Raw genomic sequence first — 25273 nt, forward strand, 5'->3', positions numbered from 1 at the left:
GGTGGTATAAAATCACCCATTCTTCTCTCAGAGATTCTGCCAAAATTGGGTTTTGAATGAGAATGAATTACTCAGAGATATGGATAAAAGGTCAATTGATATAGTCCTGAAATAGTTGAGGCAACCTTTCTGAGAGATAAGTAGACAGTTTTATTTCTTTATTTTACTGTTGCAGGAATAAGGCAGACAGAATAAATACAGTCGATGGCCGAGAGAGAATTGTAGATTCGGGATTTCTTGACACTCAAGTTAAATGCATTTCGTTGTATCCAGTGGAAGTAGAAACTGTGCAGTCAATTTAAGCCTACACTAGATCCCATGCTTCCCACAGCTTCATGTTAATTAAACTCCAGCAAATGTGCACATTCTGTTTGGTTACACAGATTCTACGAAGCGTTAAAAAACTTGAAGAATATTAATGGCTTAAAATTTAAAACTCATTAACCGCTGCCCTATTGACCAGCTAAATAGAGTTTCTCAGCACTCCTCTGGGCCACTGCTGCTTCATTCTGCCATGGAAATATAGAAATGGTTGTTGGCTTAGCTAAAGATGTTTGGGACTGCTGGTAGTATCATTGGGTAAGATAAAGAGCATGCCTGCTCACTAAAGCAAATCTGGTGCAACTATAGATAGTGTCACTTTTTTAGAATGTAAAGTAGTAGGGTTTTGTCCAAATGCTAGTTTAAACTTATGCTTACTGCCAGAAGATTTTAATTTTTTTAAATTGTTATTCGGTAAAAGCATGTGTGAGTGTGTGTTATTAGAACCAGAATTCTGTAAAAGCAACTTCAGAGTTGAATCATGTTATGAATTGATAAATACAGCTTCTTTCTCGAAATGATAGTTCACTGCCTGAATCTTGACCCAATGCATGTGAACTGCAGCTTCATCAAATGAAAGGGGACCACTGAGCAAACTCGAAGAGACATTTTGCAATATCACAGCATTGCCTGCTTCCAAAGAAAACTTAGCAGTTTCTGATGAAACTTCTTTGAGACGGCTTAAAGTACAACTCATGAAGCACATATGTAGTGAGAAAGCTATTTTGTCATGACACCTTGGAGTAAAAATCCTTAGAATGCCAGTTCCAAATCAGCCTCTCTGGTTTCTGACTTACACCACTTAAATTTTTCTGTTGAACATCAATCAGTCAAAAAAGCAAAAGTGTCAGCAGTTTGGGCTAAATAATGGAATCTGAATTATAAATGATTATGATCCACATATTACCTCTTTTGACCTGGACAGTCTTTTGATACCTTAAGAATAGTATTGTTTAAACAAATGTTAGTTTAAAAAGCAAGCAAAGAATAAATGAACTGAAACGCCTTCTTCTCTAGCATGTTCAATCTGTCCTAACCAGTTGATTGCCACAGCATTAAAAAAGAAAATCTTGAAACTATGAATATTTTATTATTTTTAATTTATTAATATTTATCAACATGAAAGTTTATTTGCAGCCATGCTCAGAAAGGTCTGGATTCTCTTTACCTAGAACTGAATTATTGTTCTGCCTTTATTTTGTGAGCCTTTTTTTTTTTTCAATTCAGGGAGCAATCTGCATGTTATAAATAAATTTACTGAAGTACTGCTGAGCTAAGCAGAGAGTGTTATAAATATTCCACTCGAAGAAAACGTGAACTGACAAAACATGCTTGAGACACATTGGCTATGTATGTCTTATCTTTTCACATTCTTCTCTTGACATTTCCCTAGATCATAGATGAAGAAGAAACCCAGTTCATGAGCAATTGTCCTGTTGCTGTGACTGAGAGCACACCTCGGAGGAGGACACGCATTCAGGTGTTTTGGACAGCTCCTCCTACAGGGACAGGCTGTGTGATTCTAAAGTAAGTATTTTAAGGCATGTTAAACTAACAATTAAAATAAAATTCAGTTAATAAGTCTAATACTTATTGGATTGAAAACTAATGGAGTTCTTAAATTCTTTTTTATCCTTGACGCACTTGATCAAGTTTAGTTGTACTTGCACAGTGAAATATTAGCAATTTAAAGCCTAAATTTTCAGAAGTTACTCCAAGCCTTCGGTAAGCATTGAATCAGAAACCCTAATTGAACTTGTTAGGCTCTCAGCCATTTTTTTCACAGAAGAATCAAAAAAATCTTCATTTTTAAGATCAAAATTGCATCCATCTGGCTGAGACTTGGGTAAAAATCTTAGTTGAGATGAAAAATAGGAACATTCTGTAGAGTCAGGATTTTCTGAATGGGCCTTTATCAGTAAAAACAGATCTATTTGTTTAGAGGTTAATGCTTTCATTTCAGATCTATTGATGATTTACTGATGTTTTAGTACACACTAGCAGGTGTATTCATGCTTTTTAAGTGATAGACATAGGTGATACCAGGTAGGTGGACTTTGCTTTAAGTGCACTCATTTGTCTGTAGAACTATGAAGGGTGCCAGAGAAACATTGTCCTTTCTCTTTAGACTTTGCTTGCTGTATTTAATAGGACAGATTGGTCAAATATGCATGGACAATTGGGATTTCTTTGCTTGCTTTGAATCTGTGTCTGGGAGAAGCCTTTGAAATTGCCAAGATTTGCCCTGCAGCAGACCAAAGATTTTCAAAGAGCCTTATCAGGACTGGGGATGCCTTTAGTGACACAAAACACGTTTAGGCTTTTAAGGAAGTGCTATCACAAAGGTTCTGCTGAAGGTAGTCCAGAGCATTCAGAAAAATATGTTATTAAAATTGCAATTGATTTCTGAACAGGCTGTGAAGTTGCCTGTTGCAAAAATAGTCCATGGCTGCTTTCCTCTCTCCCTGTGCTTCCCTTCTCTGCTGATGGGCACAAGAGAGAGACACCCTCCTCTTCCACATCTGTGAGGGTGATCTAGTTCCAGGTCTTACACTGGTTGTGGAAGAATCTCAAATCTTTTGCGGTTCTACTTGCTGCCTCTCAGTTTCAGTAAAATAAGTTTGTTTAAAAATCACCTGGTTTAACGTGTACTAAAGCAGTTCAAGAATACACTTACAGCCTTTTCTTAAGCTCAGCACAGACAAGTTTACATCAGGCTGCAGAAAACTGTGAAACCTGCTGCTTGCTACGTGGCGAGACAGGTTGTGTTATAAGTTTATAGATGGAGTTTTTCAAGAATCCCTTTGGCAGTCAAGAAGATGCTTGAGTGTTTCTAAGCTGTTTATCAGTAAAGCTCCCTGGTCTTCCCCTCAGGACTGCTCCCCTCTTAGCTGCATAACAAATGTTGCTTGAGGCACTTTACTACTTAAGTAAAGTAATAATAAGGTGATGATGTTTTATAAAGCCTTTAAAAGAGACAAGATGTAAACTTTAATCCAGTAATGATATGCAACAACACAAATTGATGGATTTTTTTCCCCCATTATTGTCCTAAGTAGAATTGCCATTACCAAAATAAATTAACACAGACCTATACTTTTCTCACTGAACTGAAATATCTGTGGCTGAAGTTGGTTCAGGGGCCTCCCTGGGTCTTGAATGCAGTGAAGTACCACCAACTGCAGGATCTGGATAAGTGTTTCTTCTCTCTCCCCTCTGCTAGTCAGGTCATGGTGGATGTTCAACACTCTGATCTTTTTCTGTGCAGTATTTGCATTCTTGCAGAAAAGTCAAGAGAGGCTCCAAACCGCAGTTCTGATGTTCTACACATGAAAGTAAAAATTGCTGCTGCCTCAAGGGATGTGCAGAGTAACTCAGTGCCTTGCAATCTTCTCAGACTGCTGGCAATCCATCAGCAGTGCCAACAAATCACTGCAGTACCAATATGGAGTTAGATTAGCTGACTGACACTGGTTCCCATGATCTGTTTGGGAAGCTAAAAGAACATCTTGGAAATTTAGGTTCGTGGGGAAAGGAGAATTTTGGTGTTATGACCACTTATTTACAGATGGGCCTTTGGTGTCTATGTGCTGCTGAAAAGTGGAAGGAAGTTAAGTACTTTCCAGTAAAAATTATGTGAAAAATAGAAGCTTCCTCCCAATGATTGCTTTATTGACCTTAGAGGATAAATAATGACTTTATTGCAGAGGACAGTTCAAAGAAAAAATGAAACAGTGACCATTACTAAGAGCTGCTGATGCCAGAAATTAACATCATAATGTGCTATTTGTTGGTGCTGCAGTGCAGTCCTCTGTGGCACCTACATAGCAATCATTGATGGGGTTTTAACATTAACAACATTTACATTTTCTCTTTTGTATGTAAAGCTTTGATGGCATCTGAATTAGAGTTCGCATTCAGCATTCTTTATAAACCTTCTTTGTGGTCAGCTCCCATAACATAGCATGGACATGTTGGATGCAATTTTCATAATTATTCTATATGATAAAAACAAAAGTCTAAAAGCAGTTATTGTTTTAAATAACTAAGTCCAAACTCACCATGGAAAAACTCTGAAACCTTGAACTTCAGAGGAAACAAACCCTCTGTATTTTTCTTTCTTCTATATGTGATGGATGTGCAAATATTTTTTATTATTATTATCAACACATATCTATTTCAATCCTTGGATACTATGATACTTTTGTTTTAGAATTTTAGAATGGCAACATTTTGGAGCCTGTTCTGAGTTGTAAGAATATACTTTTTCACTATATGCTTTTCTACTGACTTCAATATGTAGAAAAGTTAAATGTAGTCACAAGTTAAACATTGTTGATCCATAAAAACTTATTACAGTTTTCGTGCCAAATAATGGGTGTTTTCTAGATTTATAGTAGTATAATTAAGGATAGAGTCTTCTAGGAAGCTTTTCCTGGACCAGTACTGAGGTCTGGGAACAACTATTTTTCTGCAATTTGTGAAGTCTGATACCTTTGATAGCAACACTTGACTGCTCAGATTTGGCTAGTAGTCTTCCCAGTGCTTTCCAGGCATAGAGTGATGTGATCAGTTTTTGGCTGTGACAAGCATAAAATGACACAGAGAAATGCTAATCTGTACTTCTAGAGTTCAGTAAGAGATGCTAAATCATTTGGCATGAGCACATGTATGTGTAATCCTACCTTTCTGGATGACTGCAAGAAACAAAGTGTAGGAGAATAATTCATATTTGAATTTGACTTACTGTCACTATCTTGCTTTCTAAAACATCTCTTTCTGTGTGAAGACTCAGAATTGGGAGGGAAAAAAAAAAGAAGGAAATGGATTAACATATGATGTTGGACTGTAATTGCTTAGCTGAGAATAATTCATTCATTCTCTTCATTCCCAATAAGTGAGGACAGTGAAATACCCTAAAGGTTCAAATCCTTCCAGACTCTGCTGAACCCGCCAGTACCAAATGTGCTCCCAGGATGCAAACAGTGTCTGAGGCTCCATTTATCCACACACTTAAGCCTAGGCTTGAGTTGCACTGAAGACACAAGATAAAAGACTTTGCTTATATGTTACACGTTGCTTGGGAGACCCTCAAGCTTTAAGCCCTCTTTCCACTCGCCTGAGGTATCCTCAGAACACTGTGCAGCTAAATCCAATTACAGGAAGGTACACAGACACTCCAGCACAGCGGTTCTTAAAGTGATTTCTGCAGATGGATGGACTGGAGAAACATCCTATCGCTTTGGGGAGGGCCCCAGACTCTGCAAGACAATTTTAAGCAACTAGATTTGGAGAATGACCTAATGGAAATGGAATTCATTGTCATCTGTCAGACAGCACAGTCAACCCCATCGCAGCGCTGGGTACTTGAATAGAAAGTTTTGCTGTGTGGGATGAAGTTATTAAAGATAAATCAACAGAATGCACTTGGATCATACTTGGCAATAAGGATTCACTTGGCTGCCTCAGCATCTGTGCTAGCTGCAGAAGCTGCCCAAGTATCAGCATGAGCAGGAAAGTGCTTATAACTATATCTTTCTTGCTTCTCTGGCTAAGGTTATCTATTTCAACCCTTCCAAGCTGTCATGCTGTGCTCAGTCTACTTGTTTTCATGTTCACAGGGCAACGTCCTTCTATCCCTGTTTTCTTTCCCTTGTTTCTTGTGATTGCCACATGTGTCAGTATGGGAGGACCAGGTCATTTCCTTCATCCTCTGGTAAAAGTTTCTGTTCTAAAGCTTATTCACTAGATTTCTGAGCTCTTCAGAATGCATTTTCTTTCTAGAATCTTTGAAAACCTACCGCTAAAACTTTCCTGGGAGGTGTTTGTGTTTATTTTTGTGATGTGAAATTTATATAAAAAATAATTACAATAGAGCAATGGCAGAGCTTAGTGGTATTTGTGTCATCACATGGAAGTAGAGAAATTTTCAGGGGTTTGAACCCTCTCTTGATCAGTCTGTTTTTGTATTTTGGTTTCATGAGTGAAAACTTTTTTAACTTTAATCCCCCTCCTCCTTTTTTCTGCATGTAGACTGTTAAGCTTGGTTTAGCATATTCTACTTTTCATAAAATGTAGAGCAGTACAAATGCATTGTTTTTATCTGACAGCTAATATTCGGAGACTGCTTAATTCTGTAAAAAGCAAAACAACTACTGGAGATTTATCTTGTTTAACAGGGAAAGTCTTAAATATGGATTTTGAATAGTGATTTACATCATTGATCAAAAAAAGGACAAATGTTTATTGAAAGTTTCTTAGCAGTGATGAAGAATAACCTCTTTTAAATCACTTTGAGCCCCAGGTTTCTAGATTTGACTGGTTAGTTGTATTCCTCAAGATAGTGTCTTAGTTAAGTCTGGTATAGAACAGGTGGGTAAAGGTCTGACCCCTGTAATTGATGGGAAATACAGAACAAACAGTTTTCTGCAAGTCCTTTAGAATTCTGCAATATAGTACAAGAGGGAAGAAAATTTTGTAAATTGTCTTAACTTGTTGTATATTAAAATTTCATGGTAGGGAGAATCTTGTTAATATCCAAATTGAGTAAATCTGTCAGCTGGTGTAGATCTCATGAAGAGTCAAGTACTGAGAGATGGTAATTATCTTTTCCTCCTTTAGCATTTGGTGATTTTCACTGAGTCAGAGATTAATTGTTAAATGTGATAAAGGATGGCCACATGCAGATAAGTTATATTCAATTTACCGTTTAGAAGAGAAAGCACAGTTCTCTAATTGGCTCATGAAATAATCGAGTTCTCAGGCAACTCATATGTCTTGTATGGTAAATGTAGCAAAAGTTCTTGCTGATAAGTTATTTATTTTTGTTATACATATCACGCTTAAACAAACAAATTAAAATCTGGTATCTGTATATAGTGCATTACCATTACAACTTGCAGAAATCCACTGTATTCATCATAGTGTCTCTGCTGTTTGATTCTGGAAATGTGTTCTGAGCCATCTCTGGGAAAATGTTTTATAATTTTTGAGGAAAATTGTGGAACTTATAGTTTTTCTGAATGTGTCATCTTCATGATTTTAATTACATTAGGTCTTGTTTATATGTAATCAGAGAGTAGGGGAATTTTAAAGAATTGCCGTCTTCTGAAGAAAAACTATGATATATTTAGTGTATATAAAATATGTATTGGCAAAATCTTTTAGAGAGCTGTGCTATTGTAGCAGAGCTGTCATCCCTATGGAGACAGCTTCAATTCTAGTCCATTGGTCGCCTTGGATATAACACTCAGGTTCCAGCCTCCATGTGGATTTTGACAGTCCTCTTGCTCTCAAGCTTCAAAGCTCTGAGGGCAAACGAACTCCAGTAAGAGTTTTCGAATATGTACTTTTTGATTTCTTATAACTTCAAGCATTATGTTCATTCAGGTCACTTGGCCTGTCGCTCTGAGTGAACAATATGCTCAAATGTGGTGTTGGAGAGACTAAAAGAAGAAACAAATGTCATAAACCCCCATGAGTTCCTAACTACATATTCATCCTGATGCTGTCTTGTTATGCAGCCAAATCTGTTCTCTGTACTCCAAACTCGTGATGACATCCTTGGTCCAGAAACAGAGCACAAAGTATCTGGGCAAAACCCAAAAACCACAAGCTGTGTGGCATGTAATTTAATATATGACCAACTCCCTAACACTGCATTAAGGGGAGTGTTTATCAGAACTGCTAAATTGAGATGGTCAGAATAAAAATGCGCTTCAGAATGAATCTCTCTTACTAAAAGTGTTGACATTATGCTTCTCACAGAACCAATGTTGCACAAATTTGCTCCTAAGAAGTTCAAGTTGTCAGTGAGCTTCAGGGTGGATCTGCATCAGTCAGACAGCTTTACATGGGTGGAAGCTACAGTGCATCTGAAACTGTTGTCAGTCATATAAAAGCAACATCTGATAGATGATCATAGAGTTGAACTTAAACAAAAAAAAAAAAAAAAAAATAAGGAAAGAGAATGATGTACATTTGCAACTGAAAATTTTGTGTGCTACTTTTCATGCTTGTCCTAAATCCCTCATCAGTATCTGTGACCTGGCAGAAGGAGAAGTTGGATATGGTATTAAGTTATTCAGGTTACTAGACTAAGGTGATTAAGCAATATAAGGAGATTCTTTTGTCCTCTTTGATACTTTCACCACTAAAACACCATCTTTTTTTTTTTTTTTTTCCTAGGCTGTACTTACCCCAATGAGTACAACTAACTTTTCTTGATTTTTTGGGTTACTAACCTGATCAAAATATATCTTAAGTCTTTTTCCATATGCTTATTTGAGTGTTTCTTTAAATGCTTTACACAGAGTGCGAGTGCATTCATTAAATGCATCCTATTTGTTACAAAACGTGTGAAATATGATGATCTTACATACTATTTTAGGATTCCTAAATACTTGTGGGTTGTACTTCTTGAAGGGGATTCATAGATTTATACTTACTGAAAAATCACACTGTTGTGAAGCAGATGAGCAGTAGGTCATATAGTTCAAGAACTATGAGGAGTTCCCTGTAAAACTATGCCTCTAATAATTCAAAGTGTAGAAACTATAACAAAAAAAAAAACAACCCTGCTTGTTTGAACTGGATGTTAGATTTGTTATTCAGTCTTTTCCATTTATCCTTTCAGTCTTCCTGTGCACTTGTCCAAATAATTCATGTCAACAATTTCACCTGACTGTTCATTAGAATACTAACAGTGGAGCGATTGAGCACAGTTGTAAAGCATTTACCAACAGCTTTCCATCATGACTAAACACAATGGCCAAGGTAAAACAGAGAACAATCTGCCTTCCTTACCTGCAAGAACAATCTGTTTATGGAACAATAGAAGATAACTGTTCTCATGTTATAAATAGCTGTATTGATTTTTCCCAGTAGAATTAACGAGGCTTCTGCATGCAGAGAAATTATCACAGTTTCTCTACTAATAGTTTAAGAAAAAAAAAATCTTCCATTTAACTACCACACTACAGCAGCAGTAGTTGCTGAACATTTTTTGACAGAGGCAATAGTAGTACAGCTTAATATTTCATGGTGCATAGCTTAAATAAAATATTGTATGTAGACACTTTGTGTATTTCTGTCTGAGATAGCAAACTAAGATGTCTCTATACATCCTAACAGTCCACAGAACAAATACAACTTTTGACATATAGAAAATGTACAATTTTCCATATATGATTCTTTTTGTGTTCTTTCATTTTTCCCCATTCTTCACTTTTAGGAGTTGTAATAGAAATGTGCACAGCTTTAAATGTCCAGGGGCATAGATTAGAAGTGAGTAGATTTGGGTCCATTCCTGTCCTTCACACTGGGTTATTATATACAGCTCAACTCATTTTTCAATGCCTCTGTTTTTTCAAAAGCAATCAGAGACCAGTGACTCTTTTTAAATCCCTTCAAGATAGAAGAGCTTGTATGTTAACTTTGCAGTATTGAGGTTCCTGAAAAGTAATTTGAATGTTTTCTTCATCCAGCTATTTAAAGAAGCTCCCAAAAACTCAAATAAGAAAAAAGTTTATGAAACTAACTTACAGCCCTATATTTCATTTTATAGGTTAAATGCCCCCAGACAGTTTACCTGTATTAGGAAGAAATAATTACTTTCTGCTTTTCTATATAGCTCGTATATCTATAGCAGCTCTAATATTAGATGTAAAAATGCATATTTGCATTTCAATGCATACAGTAGCAGCCCCCTGGATCTACTAACACATCTACATTTAAAACAAAAATCTGTTTCACTTTCTTTTTCTCACTGACTTAATATTGTTTCTTTAACTTCACAGTGGGAGCACATGAATTTGGCAAGTATTATAAATGGATTTTCTTGTAATTTTATGTTCTTCTAAATCATCTTTTTTATGGCAGAATTAATATAGTAATCCTATAAAATCTAGTTAGATTCATTCACATGCTGTTTTGTTTGCAAAGGCATAGTGTTACGAAGCAGCTTAATGGTTTTGCTACTCAAAGATGGGTTTATTCCTTGAGGAGTGCAAAGCAACAGAAAAACAATGAGAATAAAGAGTAAGGAGAAGGATGGTGGTCTTTCCTGTAGTGATAGGGGGAATGTAGTCATAGCCTAATTAGGAAAGATAATATTTTTAACTGTTTCACACAGTACCTTGAAAATGCCTACGATAATTTCATATTAAAAAAAATAAAAATCAGTGTTATTGCACATTTTGTGGTAAATTGAAGTAACGTGCAGTTACTTTCGTTGGCCCATATGGTTTTTATTTTTCACAAATGTATTTTTGTAAGACAACCTGTTTTGCAAAAAATAAAAAATTGTGCAGTGGGGTAGGAATTCAAGCTTAAGAAGAGTTCAACATGCTTTATGACAAGACACTGGTATCAGTTCTCTTTTTGGTCATCATTGGGGTTTCTCCAGACTTATTAGGGAAATACTTAAATAAAAATTAATTATTAAGGTTAACAGTGGACACAAGTGCAGAACTGATCAGAAGTCACCTGTGTTCTAATTTGTTATTTTAAAAAAATATGTGGGATATTTAAAACTTTCATTTTTATTTCTTAACAATTATACATGCTAAATTTCTTGGTCCTTCTAGATTCTCAACACTGTTCTGAGGATACTTGTGTGTTTAAATTGTGCACTTGAAAAAGTCATATAAAATTGATTTCTAGTATTTCTAACTTTCTCATCAAAACCTTGAAGACAGACAAGGAAGACAAAACAAGTGATGTTAGAAGGGACTTTAGGAGGATGTCCTGAGCTTCCTTGCCCACTATTCTGTTTAAAGGTGGAGCCTTGGCAGTGCCCATGAGGAATTGGTGCCAGTCCTCACCTATCATTGCTGCTGTTGTGCTAAAATGATTCCTCAAAAGCCCCTTGTTATACAAAGATGCTGTAACCCTCTTTTCAAGCCATGCTTTCTTCTCTGTGGGCTTCTCAACCCAGCTCCTTCAGTTTAAATGTCTGACTGTTCTCATAGCTTAGTCTGAACTTTATCCAAATGATCCATATCCTTGAATTGTGGTACCCAAAACTGGGCACTGTAATCCTACAGATGCTTCACATAACTCCCACTGGAATGTTTAATAGTTTTTCTAAGGGAGTAACGTTTTCTTGTGTTCAACTTCTGATGCACTAGACTTTATCCTGCTATCAAATATTTCAATACTAATTTCAATTTTCCTTTCTTTGTGCATATAATTACTCTTCTATAAAACTGAGACTTTGTGCCTAAGATTATTTAATTACAGCTTAATACTTTCTGCTGTCAGTAACTTGTTCTGTTTCATCATTCAAGCTATTAATGAAAATATTGATGTATGCACAATCATACTGAACTTGATACTCTTCAGTGAGTTCCAGCTGAGCTCTAAACATAAGAAAAAGCAAATTAATTTGTTTAAAAAATATTAACATTTCTGTCTAAAAAGCCCTGCCATCTATTCCTGATGTAATAAATATGTGAGCATTTTAAGTAAAATTTTGAAAAAATCTGCTAGTTTGAGGTATTGTGTATTTACAAATCTAAACATGTATATGAAAAGTCAAGAAAATGGGTTTCAATAGTTTTCTTTATTGACAAAGTTTACGTTGGAGAAAGATAAATCCTCAATGAATTATTAATTCTATTTGCATATCCTAGAGGCAAATAAAAAAGGATTTAAGACACGTAAGGAGGGATGTTCTCTGAAGTATCTTGTACTGATATCTGTTTTTGTCTGATTTTTTGCTCTCCATAAGTGGGGAAATACAACAGTAAACTCTGTTTTCTTTCTAAGTCTCTAGTAGAGTCTGTATTTTCATAAATTTCAAGTAGTGGGATGGAAAAAGAAAAGACAACTCCATAATTTTCCTGTTGTTTGTAAATGAAAATCATTGTTAATTTAGGAGCCTGACAGCTGTAGAACATTTGCCATTCGGCAGCAGCTGCCAGTAGCACTCCAGTTTATTTTATAAACAGATGTTTAATTTGACTTTGAGACCATTGTCAATTTTTGAGGGGAAACAAAGACAGAAAAGGGATAGAAATAATAATGATAGCCATAATTTTATTTCCTTTCAAAACATACAGCAGAGTCACTATTGATGACATCAGAAGCATTGTCATTTTTTATTACTGAATATTTTAAATCAGTTTTTTTTAGAACTGCATGAACTGAAAATATGGTAACATCTTAAGGAACTGATTTGTCTTCTGTCGGAAGCTGAAGGTGTTATTTTAATATAATATGATATATTTTTAAAATACATATTTTATCCACGAATCAAAATGTCATACTATTTGTGTGGTTTACAGAGAAAGGTATTTTTGTCTCTATATTAAAACCAGGACACCAGTGGGAGCCCACTGTCATACAAACATAATGTTGTTTACTGTGGTATGGTAGTATTCTCATTTCAGATCAAAGAATCTGAAGGGCAAATTGAGTACAGTAATGATGAAAGGAGATAATTTAAAAAAAAAAATAGCGTAATATAGTTAACTTTTAGTTAAAATTTTTAATTTTTTTTCTTAAATTAATAACTTAATGATTTTATTCACTATGTGCCCAGGGACTAGAAGGTTTTACTAAGAAATACTGCAAGAATATCTTGTCAAGATCCTTCATTATTCAAAATGTCTATTGACCTAGACAAAGGAGTGGACCTTAGCAGTGAATGGTCTTCATCCTACAACACTTTGGCATTTCTTAGATGTTACAAAATCTAGTTTAAATTAGTCATAAAAGTGGCTCAACTTGCTGGTCATTTGCTCCTCCATAATACAATCTGTTCAGGTATTTCAAGTTTGTATTCTCTGAAGGTACATAAGTTAAAGTAAAAAAACTATATCAGATGGGCCATTTTGTGTGAAATTTTCAATATTAGCAACATTTTTCTAGCATGCTGATGTAAATATTCGCTGAAGTGTCTTCATGCCCACAGAAATCTAGAACAGTTCTGCAGAGCACATTTTAGTGTTAAAATTTCAAGCACAGCTATGTTATATAATGAAAGGCCACTGGCTGAATTAACAATGTGTTGGATTCTGACCATCCCTACTTATATTGAATAGTATTTCAATTCTCAAGCAAATTTGCATTTATTATCTGGAGATTCTCTAAGAGTGACACATGATATCAACAAAGCTCTCAGAACCCGAACACTGTATTTATCTTCATTCTTTGCTTCATGTGAAGCACCACAAAATCAATTCTGATTTGTTTCCTTAAAGGAGAATCTCTTTGTATTATCGCAGTTCTTTAGAAATTATGACAGGTAAAAAACAACTAGAAAAGGAATTTCTAGTTTGTAGCTTTGTATAAACTGACTGTGGAATTGATATTGTCTTTCTAGTTACCTGGTTTGACAAGTCTTTCTCGCTACCTGGACTGACAGTTTTATAAGGCAGTTTTGAAAGGATTGAAATACTAAATTCAGCCAAGAATTGGGTGGGCCATTCCTTTCTTTTCCTTGCAGTAATTAGGTACCCTATTTTTCTATCATTTCTACTTCATTAGACATGCATTAAGTGTCTTTGCTACCTGAACAGCAGCAGCCTGAACGCTTTTTGAGCTGCTTTCCTGAAGAAATGGATTTGTTGCTCCATCAGTTCACTGCACCAGCAGAATGTAGTTTAAAGTCTTGCAATGCACCAGAAAGCACACTTGATTTCTTTAATGGTTTCTGGATTTTCATTTGCTGCAGAAAGGACAGTCTTACAGGCTGTGTAAGGGGCTTGTGTCTAGGAGGGAATCAGCTCTGTTCATTAGGGGCAAAATGAGCTTGATGCTCTCTCACTATACAGGGTATGTGGCCTCATGATACCCTTAATATGTACACACTCATTTAAGTTTTACAGATTACCTATAGTGGCTTCCCATAGATTTGTCTGAAAACAGAATATACACTTGTTTTAGACATAGAAAAATAGGTGTGCTCTCTTATGGCGTGATTGCCTTGCAGTTGTTTGCTGAAGTACATATATGATGAGATAAGCAACTCATATAGAAAATAAAAAATGTTCCACACTGCAGAGTTGACGTCATATATTGAAGTATCACCATTTCATGACTGTTCATAAAGAAATTGTCTTGTTCATCAGATTTAATTTAGATAAAATTCTAATGAACAGCCATTTATCTAAGTTCTCTGAATTATTCATGGCCAAAACATTGTCTGAAGTATAGTGAGGAAACCCAAGTAGCTCATCATTCTTTCCATTTTTACTGCATTTCTGCCATGCACAGTTCTACTTACAAAGTACTAACTTCATTCAGGCAAGTAAGTAAAATAAAACTAAGCTCATAAAGAGGAGACAAATTTGACAGATACTCGAATATGTGTTGCCTGCATTGTCTTTTTCAGTAAGCCACTTGGCTCAGTGAGAATAGAGTTTTAAGTACTGTCCTTATAATTTTCTAGTTTTCCAGTGGCTACTCACAGATCAGAAGAAATTCAGGCTGTGATTCTCTCCTGATGAAGTGAAACTGGAATTGGCAATTGATTTCAGTGGGTCAGTCAGGTCTTATTATAGTGTTATCTCACAATCATCAGCAGCATAAAGCTGCAGGACACATCTAAGTTTTCAAAACACCCTTAACATCAGTGTATCTGATAATTGTATGTTTTTAATTTTCAAAGCATGTAACGTTTTTCCATCTCTTTTTCTATGTGAATGTTTGGTGAGAACAAATGACTCCCTGCTATAATAAACAGGTAACATAGGTATACCTTATGTTTTTGTCTTGAAGATCAGGAGATTTGTTTTCCTTGTTGCTTCAGTTTTGAAATCTAAGCCAACTATTGGAAAAGTTTAAATTGCACTGTTTGGGTATCAATCTCAAAAACGTAATGGATTTATCTATTTCCCATACAGATATCTGAAGGAGCATCCCTGCTTGTCTCCACAATGTCTGAACCCTTGCCCTATTTCCTCCTGCATCTCTAATCACACTTGGTGTATCTCAATTATCCACATTAAAACATCTCCCTCTTGGAGTTTCTAATGAATTTAAGAATCTAATTAGCTGCACTTTTGTTCCAAATAAAACTTGATAGGACTGAATTCCAGTTCCTAGTCTATGGCTGTTTCTCAAAGCTGCTAATATGAAGGGTAATTTATCATCCTAATCCCTTTCATTACTACTTACTACTGTTGACAATGCTCCTTTAATAGTCTTATTCATGTGCTCTCCTTGTCCTGATGATTGAGGGAGATATAGACTGTGTAGCTTTTGCTTAATCTCTGGTCTTTTAAGCATAGCTCTAATCACTTCCTCCACAAAATGCTGACCTTTATCTGGATCACCAAGACTTCAGGAACCCCTCTGTGGCAAAAGGCTTCTTGATACTGTTGGGTTTGTTTCCTCTCCCTGCTGCTGTATTTTGTTGTATAGAAAATGCTTAAAACCACTCTGAAAAGGAATCACACACTCTCGAGGAGTTTCATTAACCCAGACTGATTTGGGGGGGCTAATGTATATAATCTATACGTAATCCCATCCACACTCTGACTTTTGCTGCAGCAAAGAGATGTTGACTGGACTTTGTTCTTGCCCTTCCTAAGCATGACTTGGATGATTTTTGATCCATTTCCTAATCTGTGTCTGTACCCTTCCACACTGCCATTTCCTTGTCCCTTGGGAATATTTTTCTGATTTTCATGCAGTGTGTTTAGCAATTCTTTCTCCATTGTTTGTTTGCTCTGTTGTAGCAAAACTGCTGTCAGTGCCACTGGTGTTGGCAGCTGATGAGACACGAGAAGGTTGTATTGATTTTGGCACTTCTAGGGCTGAAGCCAGAAGAGCAAAGACCCTGATGTACAGGCTCCCTGCCATTGTGTTCTCCAAAAATCGATGTACCAAAGTTTTGTAACAATATCTGCTACAGATCCCTACTGCAACTAATATTTTCAACCAGGATAATTGCATGAACTAGAGGCACTAACACTGTTCTTAGCCATGAACTTGTTGCAGCAGATGTTGAACAAAGCGTGGGAGGAGAAGCTTGGTGGAAACCTCCCTAATGATGTAGAATAATTTAATGGATTAATTTGATCTTTCTTTGATAATTGTGTTGCATGAGCAGGGTGGTCTTTCAGCTATTTCTCAAATGCAGTTTGAATGTGCCTTCTTCCTATATGCTACCATTTCAGAATGAGGAAAGTGGCAAAGTTACCGATATCAACCCTTTTATCTCTGTTGGTCCTTTATTTTCTTTCATTTCTCTGCTCTGCTGTCTTTCAGCATAAACAACCAGTATCTCCTGGCATTAGCTGGCTGACTGTTCAGTAGGCTGTGCAGTCTCAGCTGTCAGTAAAAGCTCTCAGAACAGCTCAGGCAGATGAGATTCAGTTGTTACAGGCAGATGAAATGTGTGTCTCAGCTGTGCTTAAGAACTGACAAGTCTCTTCTGGTGGCTCCAGTTCCGGTGGATTTGTGGTGTCAGACTTAACCTCAAGTACTAAAGATACTGGATCAAAAACTTCCTTAGGCAAATACATTCATAATATTAAAGTCTCTTTTAAGAAGCATTATTAAGCATTTTAATATCAAATGAGGGTATATTAGTTTCAGTGGGTGTTATTTCGTTTTGTTCATTGCAGTGCTCTCACGTTCAGGCTCCTGTCAGTTGAAATGGGGTGAAGATTTGTATGGATTTGATAACATAAAATATTTTATTCCAATTAAGATCCCTGCTACTGACTATCTAGTAATCAGTATTTTGCCAGTGGGTGAATGCTGTTAGGATGTTGCTCTTGGCATACGAAGTATGCAGAAGTAAATAATTTACTTATTAAAACATAACTTCAGTATATTGCTAATTGGCAACTTTAGTTGGAGAATGATAGCTCTGTTATTTTTTGTTTTAACTTCAAATTATTTTACACTCTTCCCTCTCTAACAATGTTAAAGATTTAGAACATTTTTTATGAAGCTTTGGGTGATTTTTTCCAGCTTCATTAGCTGGACACTCTTGGTCATGTTTACATTTTACTTCTGCCTTTTTTAATGCACTGTACAAAAATAGTGGGCTTTTTTTTTTTTTAGTTTTTTTTTAAGTCCTCCCAACCTGGAGGGGGGAAGATGATTCCAGAGGGGAGGGGAATACAAATAGGACATAAAGATTAAATGAAATGCTGTAAAAGGGCAGATATGCTTTTTACTGTGTCTCAGCTGTCCACACTTCCTGTTCAATAATGGCAAAGTCAACAGAGGTCAAGCAGTGGCAAGAAGGAACCTGGGGACTGGTGAAGGAAGAGCAGCACGTGTGGGAGGGTTTGAAATGTGGCCTTTGCCTGGGTGGTTTGTTTTCTGTCACATCCTACATGTCAGGTAAAGCAGGCTGCAGGCTGACAAAGGGGGATGGTTGGATCACCCAAAATAACCAAGTATTTGAGTTCCCTGTGCAAGTGGGTGAGTGTCATACAGGGTGCATAGGCCTTCCAAGCAGAAATAAAACAATGCTTGATAAGGGGTTTTTTTTAGGATTTATTTTTCATTTTGTTTTTAGGATTTTTTTTAATACAGGAGTTGTTGCATTGGTTCTTATCACAAGTTAGCTCAATGAATATAGATATCAAGTACAGGACTTTGGCTCACTAGGTTGAAAAACACCCTGTACTCCCACCTTTGAAAGATTATTTCCATCTCCTATACAATCCCACTACTTAAAATGGCAAAATAAGTCCTCCAACCACCCAGTCCTATCCAAACTCTTCTGACTTTTCTTTGCAATGTAATTTGTAATGCTTAGCTTTAGAAGTCGAGGAGATGGTACCTGCTACAAAAAGTGAAGACCAGCAAAATCCCTGGTGAAGACATAACCCATGAATAGCAATGGGCTTTATGCCATGAGAAAATTTCTCAGGAGTCCTAGACATTCATTCTTTCATTTTATTTTCCTTTGACGACTTTTTTTTTTCCTGTTTATTTTATTTTTTGCAAGTAATAGGGGTAGGGTACATGTTAGAAATGATTTTGTCAATATGAGTTTTTCTTCTGAAGATTTCAGATTTAACATTTATGTCCTGTGGCCATTCAAGCAAAGAACAGAGAGATTTTCTGAGGAAAAATATGAGATAGCAGAATGTATAGTTGTGTTTTCCCTTGGAGCTTTTTGTTGCATTATATATGATGGCCAGATTAGTCTTCAAGTCAATTGAGCTCCCATGTACGTGTGTGATGGTAAACCTGAGTACGACATGAAGGACACCAAAAGGATTCTAAAAATAGAGCAAATCTGTAAGACAAATTTAGAGTACTTTGCTCTTGCTGTGGGGTTTCTCTGAATTATATTTTCTGACAGTGTACGTGAGATGCTGAGAAATAAAACTGAAGAAGGATATTCTGGTGTGTTTGGAAGTGAACGTCTTGTATTGTTTTTCATGTGGCTAATCTATTAAAGACCTTCATCCTATGCAGGGATGTAAATGTGGAATTATGGCAACATTGATAAACTTTGGGTTAATATTGCTATGTTTTATCCAACATCAAATATCAAATCTGGTTGGCTTGTTCAAACTATGTTAACAGCATACTTAAAAACAAATGAACAAGGCCAACAAAATCACATTAAAAAAATGCACCTTCTGTATTAGCTTTTAAGTTGGGCATTAAGAAAGAAATAATTTACTGCAAATTTTATAGTAGTATTGACACATCAATTATAGTTGGTGACAGATTTAGGTGCAGATGGAGCCTGTCCTAATGGAAAGTTATTTTGAAGAATGTTGTTTTTCAAATACACTATCAGTGTAAACATTACCGGACATCTATTGCCTAAAGGATTGTTTATGCTTTCGGATGAATTTATATTTATAATTTATATTTGTTTTTAACCAAAGTTTCTTAAATACTAGAAAAATAAGTAAATATTGTTGGTAAATTATGGGGAGTTTGTGCATTTCCTGACATTGTAAGTGCTTGTCAGAAACACAGGGTTGGCTTTTTTTGTAAGACAACATAGAAGGAAATAAAGTGAGAACATCCTAAATAATGCGTTAGAATTATGAAATCTACTAGTACTAGCAAAATTACAGTAGATGTAAATGCATGGTTTTCACCTCACTTTCTAGTGCTAAAGAAAATGGTACATTTAGAAATTCTTTCTTTCCAAAAGACAGCAAAAACGAAAAAGCAAATGAACTTATCCCGTTAACTGTTCTTAATAGCTTTCTGGGGTGAGAAACAACTTATAATACTGTTATTAAATTAGTAAGGCATGGAATAATTAACAAAAGTAATTTTGATAGCTGGAATGGCAAAACAAGGTTAACTCATAGGTAATACAACACAGAAGAAGTTTCTTATCTGCATTCTAGTTCTTTATTATTATTTCTCAATATCCGAGTAAAACTTATAGTATTCTCACCAGCTCTGAAAGAACTTGTTTTATTAAAATGTAACTCTAGTATTGTACTTAATAGTTTTGATGTAAGCTTAAAAAATGTCATTGGAACAATTCTTACAGGACCTCTCCCTTACTTCTTTTGTCAAATCAGTACTCCTACAAAAGTAATTTAAAATAAGAGTATTTCTGTTCATGCTAGGATTTGACAAAAGTAGCAAGGAAGATGATCTAAAGCTGTTTCTATGGAAGAAGGAAAGGAAAAAAAAAACCAAACTAGCTCCTCTGTTTCTGGTATGAATTGGAGCATTCCCAAGGCTGGTCTGGATTTTTATGGTTTGTGACATTTCCTGTTTGTACATGCAAGTTATGTGTCTTTGCTGGAGTTTTTCACCGCAGACTGGTACAATTTTTGTGGAACTGTGCTGGATAGTGAATTTTCTTATTCCTTGGAAGTCTTTCAAGGCAGTCTTTTCACACAGCTCTCAGATGTGTTCTGACCAAACTGAGCCAGGACAGAGACTCTGACCTGCTTGTATCCAAACTATAACATTCTGACAAACCAAATGTTACAGAAACAACTAGATGTTCCTTCATTTTGCTGTGAGAACTGCAAAACAGAAATAAGTGACACTTTTAGGATGATTTGTTTATTTGGTTTTCTTTAATAAAAGCAGGTGCTGCTAGGTTTATATATGCCTGTAACTTACAGTTTTGCTTCTTAGTTTGAGGATGGAAAAGCTTCAATATAAATCCAGAAGCATCACTTTGAAGAAATGGGAAACAAACAGATTTCTGTAGTCATGTTTGTTTCCTTTTTTTTTCATTCATGGTTCTGTGATGGTCAGAGAGAGAAATAAGTCAACAAGCAAAATAAGAAACTGAAGATCCACTTGTATATGGTAATATATGGTGGAAAGCAATTGGATCTCCCCTTCCCATTAAGTTCATACAGCACTGGATGTTTGAAGTGGTGGGAAGGATTTATGTGGACTAAACAGAGATGTACACTGTGTAAATTCTTGAAAGCTTTCTTACCTCTCTGTAAAAGTTAGCCATTCCATTTTCAGCTGGTTTTGTAAGCCTCAAAACCAAAGGAATGTTTAGTTCAAAGATCAGAACTTTTCTAGACGAATAAAAATTATGTCAAAAAACATTGTAGGGGTATGCAAGGTAGGGGTAAAAGCTATCAAATACAAGGATCAGATGCTTTTGTCTGTTTCTAATCTAGAAGCTTATTATTAAAACAATTAATAATTTAAAATTATTTCTGACTGAGTATTTGGAAAGCTGTGTACCTGCTTTTGATATTTATGCAGCCATCTAAGGTACTAATCCCAGTCCATTTGGAATCAGTAACAAAACTCCCATTTAAATTATTGTCTCCCTGTGTAGTTTCAAACACAGCTGAAGAGACAATGACTCAGAAAACTGTGAAGCTTTTGTTATTAGAAAAGGAACCATTCCTTTGACATTTCACAGTGACAAGCTAACTGCAGCAAAAAGAATAATATAAGTACGCTTCAGGCTTCAAAAAATCTTTATATATTTTATTTCTAAAATAACTAAAAACTGCTTCTCAAGTTAAACACTGATAATGTCTTTGCTATCTGCAGAATAGAGATCTTTATCAAACAGCTGAGTTCTTGTTTGTTTGGATTCGGATGGTGGAATAATTTAGATTGGAAGGGACTTTTGGATGTCATTTAGCCTGCTTGAAGTAGCTGTCATAACATCAGTCAGTTTGTTACATCAGTAGGTGGCCAAGGCATGGATTTGAAGTTTTGAATATCTCCAGGAGTGGAGGTTGCACAAACTCTCTAGGCAGCCCATTCCAGTGTTTCATCACTGTGACCATCCTCGTGGTGAGAGAGATTTTCCTTGTTAACTGCACGGCATTTCTTGTGTCCCCACCAGGCACTGCTGAGAAGCATCTGGCTGTATGTTTTCTGTATCTTTTTGATAAGTAGTTGAAGACAACAAGCAGTAAGATCCTTCCTTTGCATTTTCTTCTTTAGACTGAGTGAGCCCAGTTTTCTCAGCCTCTGCTCAGGCATCATGTGCTCCATTCCTCTAACCATCTTGATGGTCCTTCACTGGAGTTTCTCTAGCAGTGCAAGGACCGTCTTTAAACAGACAGCCCAAAACTGGCTGTAATGCTCCAGGTGTGGTCTCAGGAGTGCCTAATGGAGGGGAAGAAGTCATGTTCCTTGATCAGCCTGCTACACTTTTGTTGAAACCACCCAGGAGGCTGGTGGCTGCCTTGGTGGCAATGGTCAGCTTGCCCACCAGGACCCCCAGGCCTTTCCTGGAAAGCTGCTCTCTGGCTGGCAGGTGCCCTCTGCTGTACTGTTGTAACTGCATTGTTCCATCCCATGTGCCTTTGCCTTTGACTTTTATGGGGATTCATGCCAAGCCATTTCTCAAATCTGTCAGTAATTTGCCTGTCTAAACAGCAGCCTTACCCTCCAACATGTCGCCTGCTCCCCTGGATTAGTATCATCCACAAACTTGTTGAGGCTGAATTCCATCCCCTCATCCAGGACATCAGTAAAGGTGCCATTGGCCCTGGTAACTGGCCAGTGTATCAGTGATGAAAGCATGCTGATGAGATGTGAGTTGTGAATTCATATGTGAATGCATTTCAGTTTGCTGCTGCTTTGCATTTATTAATTATCCTAAATGACCATTTTCCAGTTTCATGGTGCAGTGATTGAAAATCCATGATTGATGGTGTATCAAAAATTGGATGTGTTTCATTGAGTCTGCACGAAAGTATTGGTTCTCAGTTGCAGTGTAGCATGGAAAAAAGTCTTTAAAGTAGGCTTTGGTGTTCAGGGTTAAGGCTGGAAAAACAAAGATAGCATGTTACTGTCCCAGGCTGGCCACTGGGCTCTTATTCTTTCTAGCAGTTTTTCTGATAGTTATGCTCGTTTTATTTTCTCCCCCTTATATCTTGTTAGAAACCATGAAAATGGTTTCTCAGAAAATTTCATTCTGCTTCTCACATACTTGGTCAGTCTCTTCTGCCACTGTTTAGGTCATCTCATACCAGTTCCTATATTAATAAAAGACATCTAACTAACTCTAGGTTTCATTCGCTTTCTGTTATTTTCTACAGGCTCATATTTATCCCTAGCAGTTTCCTTTTACCAAATACTGGCAGATCATGCCCTTGCTTTTAGTAAAGGTCAGTTTGCTCTACTCTGTTCCATGCTGTTTTTTTCACAGCCTTGGTTGGTTGCCTGTACTGCTCTTTCCCACACCTTCCTTTAGGAGATGCCAGCCCTGTGAAGGACGACAGCAGGCTATAGTTTTTGCACCCTTTCTAGTTTGATTCATCTTTAAGAGGTTTACAAAACCCAGTTATTCTTGTGGGTGAAAAGAAGGATCCCTTCCTCTCCTACTGCAGCCTTGCATCTCAGCAAAGAAAGCACAGTAAAATTTCATCTTATTTTTGATAATTTTATGGGTGGGATGTTGTCAAAGAAAGGTTACATGACTGTAACAACATGTCAGTCATACACAGTCTTACTTTTCTTCTCACTTGAGCTGTCATGAGTGAGGAATAATTCTAGAGAGATTAAGAAAATTATTTAATTAAAGTTGAAGAAAGACGAGAAACTGGCCCTTACTATTTACAGCTTTAAATAAAGTGATGGTACACAATGTTCCTAGAAGAATGTGTACTACTAGTGGTAAACAAAGAAGAGTGCCTGTTCGTGGAGCATGTCGTCAGGAAACTCTCTGTCTGTAAAATGTCTTTGAATTTAACCAAAATCTCTTTTATATGTGAACTAATTTTTATGGTTAAAAATGGTAATAAAACTAGTTAAAGTTTATGTAGGAGTGAATATATCCACCCCTACTCAACTGAGGGACTGAGGCTTATAAATTTACAATTTTTCTCAACCCTAAACCTTAATAAAATATTCTAGATTTAATTAATTTTAAAGTGGCTTGCCTTCTGGAATGTTTGAATTGCTTTTAAAGACTTTACCTTGTGCTAGCTCTCTTTCTAAATTTTGTTTTAAATTATATTTGCACTGAATTGCTGTCATATATCAGAAGAACTTATGTCTTTAGGACACCATGTAATTTCCTACAAACAGCTGCTTAATTTAAGTGTGCTATTTTTCTGAAATTGAATATAACTTCAGTATTTTAATATAAGATTTGATTGAAATATTGAATATTCAGTTGACCATCATGCATTTCAAGAGCACAGATGCTCACCATATGACTATGATCACTTCTCTAAAGGTAAATACCTTTCAAGTTTCTGTAAAATGTGACAAAATTCAAATGCAAGTTGAAATAAAAATATTTTATCTGTAGTCCTGTATTGTATATATGAATTGTCAATACAGACCTTAGTAGTTCAGGTCTCTCCTTTCTTCTTTTGCTGTTTTATTGTGCATTTTCTTTTTGCTTTAAGGAATAAGCATATTTGAAACCTTTCCTTTTTTTTTCCCCCCCCTCTTTATAGAGCCAGTATTGTGCAGAAGCGCATCATTTATTTTCAAGATGAGGGTTCTCTCACCAAAAAAATTTGTGAACAAGGTAAGGTAAAATAAAATATCTTTCTGACCTCCTTGTCATGTTCTGCACATTTCTCTTAACTCTTTGTATCAAGCTAAAATTTTGAGGCCTTGAATAGTTTCCTCCAGGTTCAAATTTGGAATCTTCCATTCGGTTATGTTCTTCCTTATCACATATACTGTTCCTCATACAGTCCTTCCTTGCTTCCCTGTAAATGTAATGCTTGCAAATTTTTACCTGGTCTTTTGTGATACCCATTTGTTTCCAGGGCACTTAGTTGATTGAATCCTGGGCCATTTCATCCTTTCCTAAACCTAAATGTTGCAGCTGGTTATTGCATCCTTCTGGAAAAGTTATATGCTTTGGCTGTCCAGAAATTTCAAATATATTGTGTTTTGAGATCAGCTGAGGTTTTGTCTTTATCAGACAACAATTAGAAACAATCCCCTTTTAAATCTGGAGATGACTCTAATAGTGCCTTATTTAAAATGTAGATTTCAATCATTACATCCACTAATAAATATGGCCCAGGTATTTCAGGGTTCCAGTTTAGTGTAACAGTAAATTTAAAAATAAACAAACAAACAAAAATGTGCCTAACTCAAATTTATTTTCTGGAGTATTTATTATGGCAGCTTCACTGTCCTCTGTTTGCTTTGAGTTGTAGCCATTTTCAATGGGTACTTTGCTGCTTTTTCAGACTCAGCCTCGGAAGGTGTGACTGACAAACCAATTTTAGATTGTTGTGCCTGTGGAACTGCCAAATACAGGCTGACTTTTTATGGAAACTGGTCAGAAAAAACACATCCCAAAGACTTTCCACGTGAGTATCATTATTTTGCTTGCACCATGTAGGGAGTGGGAAGAGGGTTGGAGCTTGTTGTGTGACACACCGTTACTTATTTGCAACTCTGCTGTGAAAATTATGACACGGATGGAATCCTGCTAACATTCAGTATTGAAAATCAATGGATCTTTCTGTGCTATACATTACAAGTAAAGCCTATTGATTTGCCTGACATTTTGAGCTGAGGTGTTTATGAGATCATATTTTTAAAGTATCTTTGTAATGAGAAAAAATCCTTTCTT

General features: G+C 36.2%; 1 protein-coding gene across 1 annotated transcript in view; it reads left to right on the top strand.

Moving 5' to 3' along the window:
* SPON1 (spondin 1) overlaps positions 1–25273 on the top strand; it is a 190920-nt gene that overhangs the window by 34004 nt on the left and 131643 nt on the right. Inside the window, exons 3-5 of the mRNA XM_064657244.1 lie at positions 1715–1848; positions 24132–24205; positions 24885–25007. Of these exons, the coding sequence (XP_064513314.1) occupies positions 1715–1848; positions 24132–24205; positions 24885–25007 (331 nt within the window). The remainder of the gene's footprint in view (positions 1–1714; positions 1849–24131; positions 24206–24884; positions 25008–25273) is intronic.

This window comes from Pseudopipra pipra, chromosome 6 (assembly GCF_036250125.1).
Source record: "Pseudopipra pipra isolate bDixPip1 chromosome 6, bDixPip1.hap1, whole genome shotgun sequence".
Taxonomy (NCBI): domain Eukaryota; kingdom Metazoa; phylum Chordata; class Aves; order Passeriformes; family Pipridae; genus Pseudopipra; species Pseudopipra pipra.